This window comes from Panthera pardus, unplaced genomic scaffold (assembly GCF_024362965.1).
Source record: "Panthera pardus isolate Hobbes unplaced genomic scaffold, ASM2436296v1 HiC_scaffold_22, whole genome shotgun sequence".
Taxonomy (NCBI): Eukaryota; Metazoa; Chordata; class Mammalia; order Carnivora; family Felidae; genus Panthera; species Panthera pardus.
In genome coordinates, this window is record NW_026526788.1 from 51,590,777 (window position 1) to 51,599,967 (window position 9,191).

Sequence of the window (9,191 nt, forward strand, 5' to 3'; positions counted from 1 at the left end):
TTCTGTCTCTCAAAAATGAATAAACGTTTAAAAAAACAAAAACAAAAACAGAAAGAAAAAACCTACTCCTATAGCCCTAGAAGCTGAGAGTACTTGTTGGGGGACCACCCAAGGGGAAATGTTTAAGGGTAGTTGTGTGTCACAGTTATAGCTCCAGGGCAGATCAAGGATGTTATGCTCCTGGGATGTACTTAAGAGTGTGGTTAAACAAAAGGAAAGAATGTGGGAGGGGCAGGGATGCTCAAGAAGGTTTCTGGTCACAGCACAGTCATCAAAGTGGATTTGTCCAAGATGGCCTTAGTTTGGTTCACACAATATGGCTCAATCCCATATAAATGGGTTGCTTGGGGCACCTGGGTGGCTCAGTCTGTTAAGGTCAGACTTTGGCTCAGGTCATGATCTTGTGGTTCGTGAGACGGATCCTGTCTCCCTCTCTCTGTCCCTCCCCTGCTATCTCTCTCTCTCTCTCTCTCTCTCTGTCTCTCTCTCTCTCTCTCTCTCTCTCTCAAATAAATAAAAATTTTAAAAAAGATAAATGAGTTGCAACTTACTTTCCCATTGATTGAAGTTATTTCTGTTTTTTGGCCAATATAAACAATGTTGCTATTAATAACTTTGTATGTGTTTCTATGTGTCTTTGTGTGAGAAATAAGCCCACTGACCCAATCAAAGGAGGGATGAGGAGACGCGGAGCACGGAGAAGCAAGGCTTTAATCAATGTTCTTGCTGCAAGAGTAGGTGTCTGGGGCCACCTGGGTGGCTCTGTCGGTTAAGCATCTGACTTCAGCTCAGGTCATGATCTTGTGGTTCATGAGTTTAAGTCCCTTGTCAAGCTCTGTGCTGACAGCTCACTGTCTGTAGCCTGCTTCAGATTCTGTGTCTCCCTCTCTCTCTGTCCCTCGGCGCTCATGCTTTGTCTCTCTGTCTCTCAAAAATAAATAAACATTAAAAAAAAAAAGTGGGTGACTGATGGACAGGCACACTCAGGGCAGTCATGGCAGACAATTTATCTCCTAGTGTGCAAGTCCCTCCCCCAATTCCTCATTGGCTGAGGACTACTGAGGTTAGTCTTACCTGGAAGCCGCCAATGCCCATGTAAAGTAAAAAGTATTTTGATTGGAACAAATGTACATTCCTTGAGGTGACTCAGATACTTCAGTTTTTTGGTGCATACTCATTGCCAAGCCCATGAAAAAATAAGCCTGTGAAATGGTGAGGGGAAGAAGAACCAAGAAGTGAAATGTCTAAGGGTTTGGGACTCCATTGTGTGTGTGTGTGTGTGTGTGTGTGTGGAAGGGGGTGGGGATGGGGAGTTGTACATATTTCCAATAGATTGTAAACCTATTGTTAACTAGACAGCACAGCTTTTATTTGGAATTTTTGAAAATGAATCATCTCACTTCTCGCACCTTGTATTAATTTGTCTTTAGCCACTCCTGGGTGGCTTAGTTGGTTAAGTGTCCGACTCTGACTCAGGTCATGATCTCATGGTTAGTGAGTTTGAGCCTCATATGGGGCTCTATGCTGTCAGCACAGAGCCTGCTTTGGATGCTGTGTGTCCCTCCCTCTCTCTCTTTAAAAAAAAAAAAAAAAAAACAAAAAAAAAACAAAAAAAAACAAAAAAAAACTATCCAGGTTAAAGGGTATGGGTATTTGAAATTTTGAGAAAATAAACTGCCAACTTCTCTTCCATTGAGGTTACACCAATTTACACCCCCAGCGATGTTATCTTAGAACTCTTGTTTTCTGGAGCCTTCAGCGGCATAGTATATATTTTTTCCTTATGCCATACTGAGGCACAAAAATTTTTATGACTTGCCCAGAATTAGACCTAGAGGCAGAACTGGGACATGGCCCAGGAATTTTAAATTTACATCATTTCTCTTCATCATTTCATTTAGATTTTCATTCATTTCCCACACCTGTTTTTTGAGTTACAGTACACCCAAGTTTACCTCAAGCTAACACCTTCTAAGTGGGCTTCCCAGATAACCAGACCTACACTTAAAGCTCATCTTCCTAATCTCTTACATGTAGAAGCCTAATTTCTTTTATTGTTGTTCTCGAAGGGTTTCGTGTATAATCCTAAATTCCAGCTTGTTGACGTCTAGTCCTCTGTCAGGGTGTACCCACCCCGCTTCCTCAGCACCAAACAAAGTCCAGGACATCTGGCACAGTATCAACAAGTATATATTGTTTAGTTAAATTGATTTTTATTTTTTTAATTTTTTTTTTAATGTTTATTTATTTTTGAGACAGAGAGACAGAGCATGAATGGAGGAAGGGCAGAGAGAGAGGGAGACACAGAATCGGAAGCAGGCTCCAGGCTCTGAGCCGTCAGCCCAGAGCCCGACGCAGGGCTCGAACTCACGGACCATGAGGTCATGACCTGAGCTGAAGTCGGACGCTTAACCGACTGAGCCACCCAGGCGCCCCCTGGCCCCAGTCTTAAGGGAGTGGTCTCTAACTACTCTGAACTTCCTTTCCACGGCCAAGATGAATTTTATCTAATGGTCAATGTTACTCAGAATATGGCCTCATAAACCTGGCCTGAAACCATGTGCAGTCTGAATGTTTTGCCAATTGTGTGACTACAAGAAGGTACAAAAAGGTGAGACATAGTTAACATTTCTTAGAGGCTGGTCAAAGAAGAGTTCAGGAGATGTTCGGTATCTGTAAGATTGTTGCATTTACCACTGTTTTAAAGGAGTGGGTGTGAGAAGAACAGAAGGTCAGAAAAAGGTAACCTTATATCTAGCAGTGGCTTAAAAGTCTCATGGGCTCAGGCCTGTAATATGAATGAATAAAGTTTATAGATAAGATTTCTAGGCACAGCAGAAAACTCTACACAACATGCCTGAACTACAATGGGCAATCAATATTCAGTGTCAGCCTTGTTGGAAGATAGATCAAAACATGTATAGATCTGATTTTTCAAGAGAATTCAGAAATCTTAATTTTTATATGAAATTATTTAATTTTTAAATGCTGGCAACACCTCCAAATTGAGAGGGAGGAAGAAGAGAGGAAAACTGAGAGAACCACATGCAGGCCAAAAGAACAATGATACAACCCAAGGTTTGCCAGTTTGACACTCCTGCTTTATGCAGACTTCTTGTCTTTTCCTTACCATTCAAGAGGTGTTTGGGAACTTACTTCAAGCTACACTCAGAACTATATCAAATGCAGTCAGAATTTCCATTGCCCTGCCAGCTCTTTCAAGTTACCCATACAGTCTTTATTGAGCACCTAACATGTGCAAAGTGGTCATCGCATCTTACTTAAAATGAAATATGTTAACAATTAATTACATGAAACAGATACAACTTCCATGATGGTCCAAATGACTCTGAGATATATACTTAATTTCAGGTTTTTAAAAAATATATGGTCAAATGTAAAGAGAATTCTTTTTTAAAACCTACTGGAGCACTACAATCCACCTCTGAATTTAGAAGATTAATGGGAAAATTTCAGAACGTAAGGCATCCCTCTGTTTAAAAGTAACACGTCTAAAAGAATTCAAGGGCAACCATCCTGAAAATCTTTTCATTGGAGGCAATTTCGACCTCTGAATGGCTTCTATCCCAATAGAGGTCATCTATGACACGAAGCAGTACCCAAGTTCATATTAATTCCAAAAGGGGGAGAAAAAAAAAAGTTGGGAATCTCGTCAGCTGATTGGGTGAGAAGTCACTAAACAATTCAACCTGGCTCAGGGTATCAATAGATCCTGATTACATTTTAATACAAATGTGTTAAACAGTACATGTTGTATCCTGCTTCCCACATGAGATTTACATCACTCTCCTCACTTTTCCCCCCTTAGTTTTTTCCAGCCTCCCTCTGTACTCCTGTCTCTCTCCCCAGTCTACAGTTTTTGCACATTTAAGGTATGCCTACTTCTGTTTCCACTATTTTTTCTGCTCTTAATCAGGGTTGAGACTCTTCAAAAATGTTTAACGTCTCTGCTGTCTCAGAGATTCTCCATACCCCTTACATTCTCATCCCAAGGCCCACGCCCTCCCACCCCCTCGCCCCATTCTAGAACCTGGACTCCTCCCCACTCTCCATCCCTTATCTCCTGGCCTAAGATGCCCTTAACTTCTCCTCCCCGGCTGCGTACCTCCCCCCACCCAGGTTCCTCCCCAGGCGGGCAGCCTCAGCCATTCCAGAAATTGACAAAGAAGTTGCAGAGGGAGTGCCACTTCTCAGCACAGTAGGTCTCCGTGAGCTTCGCGTTCTCGTCCAGCCCGTCGGGATCGGGCCCGGTCCCCAGGGGTCGCTCCTGGTCTGGGTCCGAGGCCGCCTTCCTCTTGCCGCCGTTGGTCTCAGAGGGCTTCCCTCTGGGAGACGCGCCGGCGGGAAGTCGGGCCCCTCCGGAGGGGCCGGGCGCCGGCTCCCGGAGGCGCCCCCGGCTCCTGGCGCGGGGCTTGGGATCCGGGGGGAAGCCCGCCGCAGTGGGGCGCGTGGGTGAGGACGCGTGGGGCACCAGGCGCAGCTCAGCGCCGTGGCCCTTCTTGCCCGCGCACACGCGAGCCTTGAGCGGAGCGGGGTCCTGGCACGGCCGCCGCTTCTTGCGCAGCCCGCCCAGCACTTGCTTCCAGTAGTGCGCGCCGCGGGCGGCGTAGGCGGCGCAGCGCTCCGGCTCCCCGCGGTAGGCGCACTGGTGGCGCGTCCCGTCCGGGTCCTGGCAGCGCAGCGCCAGCTCGCTGCCCGCCGCTGGCCCCGGGGCGGGCAGCAGGAGCTGCCAGCTGCACGCGTGCCGCTCGGGGCTGACGAAGCGGCCGGAGGAGCCGCCCGCGGGACCCGGGGCCGGCTGGGCCGCGCTGCCTGCCGCCCCCTTGTCTCTCCGGGCGGCCACGAGGAGGCAGCCGCCCAGCAGCAGCAGCGGCAGCAGCAGCAGCAGCGGGACCGACGCTCGCTGCCTCCGAGGACTCATGGTCCGCGGGGTCTGCGCTCAGGTCGGATCTTCCGGGACGCCTGGGCGCTTCAGTGGTGGCAGGGCCAGGAGAGCAGCGTCCCTCGGACCTGGGCACAGAAGCAGAGACCGCTGCTGCAAACGCATCTACGAATTCCCCTTCCCACATCAGCCTGAGAGAGGCCCTCTGAGAAAATCAATTACTGTCTGAAAAATCGTTTTAAATCTTTTTGAAACCCTGCGCGAAGACGAAAAGAAAGCGATGTCTGAAAATTGCCGCTTCCACCCCCTCCCTTCTTCACCCTCCAGTAAACTATCTACAAAAACATTTCAGATTATTTCTGGGAAACATGCATTTTGACTGCACTTTGGACTTACCGAGTTCTAGGAGAGGTGGTGGATCTTTATTAGGGTAGAGGGAATGACTGCGTGAGAGATTAGTCGGTCTTAGCCGGCTCCCAGTGAATGAACGTGTTATGAATGGGACAGGAGGGGCCTCCCCCACTGTGCCCCTCCCAGACTTCTCTCACACTGGGAGATTTCCCACCACCACACACATACATACACACCCCAAATGTATGATAGAAGTGACACTGGCATGAAATATACATCTTGTGTTTAGCTTCCCATGTTTAAAATAATCATGCAAATTTTAACAAGTCATTCCTTTCTTTCCTTTTACATATTTAACCATCCGAGCATAAAGTTAAACAGATCTAAATTTTAAGAGTTAATAAAAAATTTCATGTTAGAAACAAAACAACTGTCCGTGTTCTAAACCAGGCATTGCACTCTCGTCATATCATTCTGAGTTCTATATTTTCACCCAGCACTTCCGTAGTGCTTCTTATCCTAATAATGTAATCTGAATAAAAATAATAAAGTGTATTAATAAAAATGTATCCTAGTTTATTAATATACCATAGTGTCCTGCAGTTCACCCAGGGATGGGCATTTGGGCTTTTGATTATTTTTAAGTATTATAAATCGATTATAAAACTGCTTGCAAAAATTAGAAGTTTAAAAAAATAACTTAATTTGGATTATAGTTACAAGGTAATATTACCAATTCAAATGCTGTCATCTTTAAGAGTTAATGTATTCTTGAATCTTGAAATTTTTATATTTAAGCAAAGCTTAAAATATTCCATCTTTAAAAAAATGTTCTCAGTAACAAATGTGTTTTTTCATATCAAGAGTTTGTAACACTTTATAATTGTTCTATACATGTGAGTATTTTCCTAAAATGATTACCCAAGATGTCAAGAAGTCTCATTATATTTCCTAGTGTTTTACTGCAGACAGTATTTTCTATGACTGAACTCCTTTTTGGTATTGTATTTGAACAGTTATAATTTGATCACTTATAAAAACCAAAATATTTCAGAATTAGAAGAATGAATTTAAATATATGTTAGTATATATTAAATATATAGTAGTCTATACTGATCTAAGAATGGAAATTTTTATCTCTGGTGAGATCAGACAGATTAAATGACTTACCCAAGGTCACACATCATTTAACGATAAAGCCACAAGCTTTCAGCGATCAATAACCTTTACATTTCAGTTTTGTATTACATTATCACTTTCAAAGTCAGTTATGTCTTTGTTACATCAATTCGATGTTTAATGAAAAGCAATTAGTACTTATGCAGTTAACAAATATTAATGTAAGTTTCATAAACAAGAGTAGCATATTAATGTACTTCAAAGATGGAAACTTCTCTCTTTCCCAGAAAACCATGTCTGTAGAGTAAAGCACCGCTAAGGAGAGTTACAGACTTGTCTGTTGCTCTGGCATTACTTCTGATCGGCTACTGAACGGAATTGGAATCGTTTCTCAGCTAAAGAGTGACATCTTGTGACATTCTGTACTAATTACAATGAAAAACTTGATTAATTTGAAAAGTCATAATCCTTAAGAGAGAGATTCCAGAGGCATTGTCAGAAACATTGTTCCCTGAGGAAAAAGGACACACAGATGTGCTCTGCCACGTCAGAGAGGGGTAATGTCTTACTACAAGTTACTTTTTATTAACTGTGGTAAAAGATACATATCACAAAATTTACCATTTTAAACATCTTTCAGTGCACAGTTCAGCAGCATAAGTACATTTACACTGTTGTGCAACCATCAGCGCCATCCATCTCCGGAACATTTTCTTGTCTTCCAAATGTACCCATTACACGGTAACTCCTCATGCCTGCCTTCCTTCACCTCCTGGCAAGGGGCGTTCAACTTTCTTTTTCTTTTTTTTTTTTTTTTTAATTTTTTTTTTTTAACGTTTATTTATTTTTGAGACAGAGAGAGACAGAGCATGAATGGGGGAGGGTCAGAGAGAGAGGGAGACACAGAATCTGAAACAGGCTCCAGGCTCTGAGCTGTCAGCACAGAGCCCAACGCGGGGCTCGAACTCACATACTGCGAGATCGTGACCTGAGCCACCCAGGTGCCCCCGGGCGTTCAACTTTCTATTTCTAGGAATTTGACTATTCTAGGTACCTCCTGTAAGTGGAATTAGATAGTATCTGTCCTTTTATGACTGGCTTACTTCACTTCGAATAATGTCTTCAAGGTTATTCCTTGCTATAGCATTTGTCAGAATGTCCTTCTTATTTAAGGCGGAGTAATACTCCGCTGTTTGTATACACCACATCTCGTTTGGCCATTCGTCTATTGACGGGCTCTTGAGTTTCTTCCACCTTTTGGCTCTTGTGAATGACGCTTCTCTGAACATGGCTGCACAAATATCTGTTTGAATTCCTGCCTTCAATTCTTTTGGGAATCTACCCGGAGTGGAATTAATGGATCATATGGTAATTTTATTTTTAACTTTTTGAGGAAACCCCATACTGTTCCCATAATGGATGCACCATTTTACAATCCCTGTAACAGAGCACACGTGTTCCAATTTCTCCAAATCCTTGTCAATGCTTGTTATTTCATTGTTTGCTTGCTTGCTTGGTTTTGTTATTATAATAGCCATCCTAATAGGTGTGAATTGACATCTCATTGTGGGGTTTTTTTAAGTTTATTTATTTTTGAGAGAGAGAGAGCAGAGGAAGGGCAGAGAGAGAGAATCCCAAGCAGACTCCCTGCTGCCAGCACTGAGCCGGATGAGGAGCTTGAACCCATGAACCGTGAGATCATGACCTCAGCAGAACCTGGACCTCTTGAAGTCCTTTGCCCATTTTTTAATCAGGTTGTTTTTGTTGTTGTCTTTGAGTTGTAGGAGTTCTTTATATATCTAGATAATAACCTCTTTTTCAACATATTTTTAAAGATTTTATTTTTAAGCAATCTCTACAACCAACATGGTGCTCAAACCCACACCTCAAGATCAAGAGTTACATACTCCACCAACTGAGCCAGGTGGGCGCTCCTAGATATTAACCTCCTATGGTTATATGACTTACAATATTTTCTCCCATTCTATAGGTTGCCTTTCACTCTGTGGATAGTGTCTCTTGATGCACAAAAGTTTTAAATTTTGATGTAGTCCAAGGGAAGACACTATTTAAAATATCGTGATGTGACATATGTAAGAAAACATGAAATATGTGTCTTAATATTGATTTTAAAAATGATCTTGCTCGCATCAATGATCCAACAGGGCTGTTCGGATTCATACTAGGCTACCTAGTAGTTTAGGATGGGATGAATTTCTTGGTAATTTCAGTGATTACCTGCTTAGTCCTGCCCTGTGAACTGTACGAAGGAAATATATTACCATAAGGAACAGTCTATGCGGTACCTCCTTCCCTTCTAGAGGTTAGCTGCAGCACCTGACTCAATAAATTTCTGAGGTAATAGGCCTCCTGCATTTTGTTTTTTTTTCTTTACTTTTTAATTTTTTAAAAAATCTTTGTTTTTGAGAGAGAGAGACAGAGAGACAGAGTGCAAGTGGGGGAGGAACAGAGACACAGGAAGACACAGGATCCGAAGCAGGCTCCAGGCTCCAGGCTCCGAACTGTCAGCACAAAGCCCAATGCGGGGCTCAAACTCACAAACTATGAGATCATGACCCAAGCCCAATTCGGATGCCCAGACAACTGAGTCACCCAGGTACCCCATTTTCTTTTCTTTTTAAAGTAATCTGTACACCCAACGTGGAACTTCAAACTCATGACTGCGAGTGGAGATCAAGAGTTGCATGCTCTATCAACTGAGCCAGCCAGGTGCTTCAGGCATCTTAAGACCACATAATATTTCTGGGAGAAAAAAAAAAAAAAGACCACATAATTCTTTCTGTATGTAAAATCACCT

General features: G+C 43.2%; 1 protein-coding gene across 1 annotated transcript; it reads right to left on the minus strand.

Annotated features, from left to right (window-relative positions):
• Window positions 1-4,082: 4,082 nt before the first annotated feature.
• FGFBP3 (fibroblast growth factor binding protein 3) lies at window positions 4,083-5,460 on the minus strand. The gene is made up of 2 exons (XM_019445074.2): window positions 5,300-5,460; window positions 4,083-5,031 (listed from the first exon to the last, which is right to left on the minus strand). The coding sequence occupies exon 2, from the start codon at window positions 4,940-4,942 to the stop codon at window positions 4,163-4,165; it is 780 nt and encodes a 259-aa protein (XP_019300619.2). The 5' UTR covers window positions 4,943-5,031; window positions 5,300-5,460; the 3' UTR covers window positions 4,083-4,162.
• Window positions 5,461-9,191: the final 3,731 nt, after the last annotated feature.

Coding starts and splice junctions, on each gene's coding strand:
- FGFBP3 (XM_019445074.2), bottom strand. CDS start 4,942: ATGAGTCCTCGGAGGCAGCGAGCGTCGGTCCCGCTGCTGCTGCTGCTG.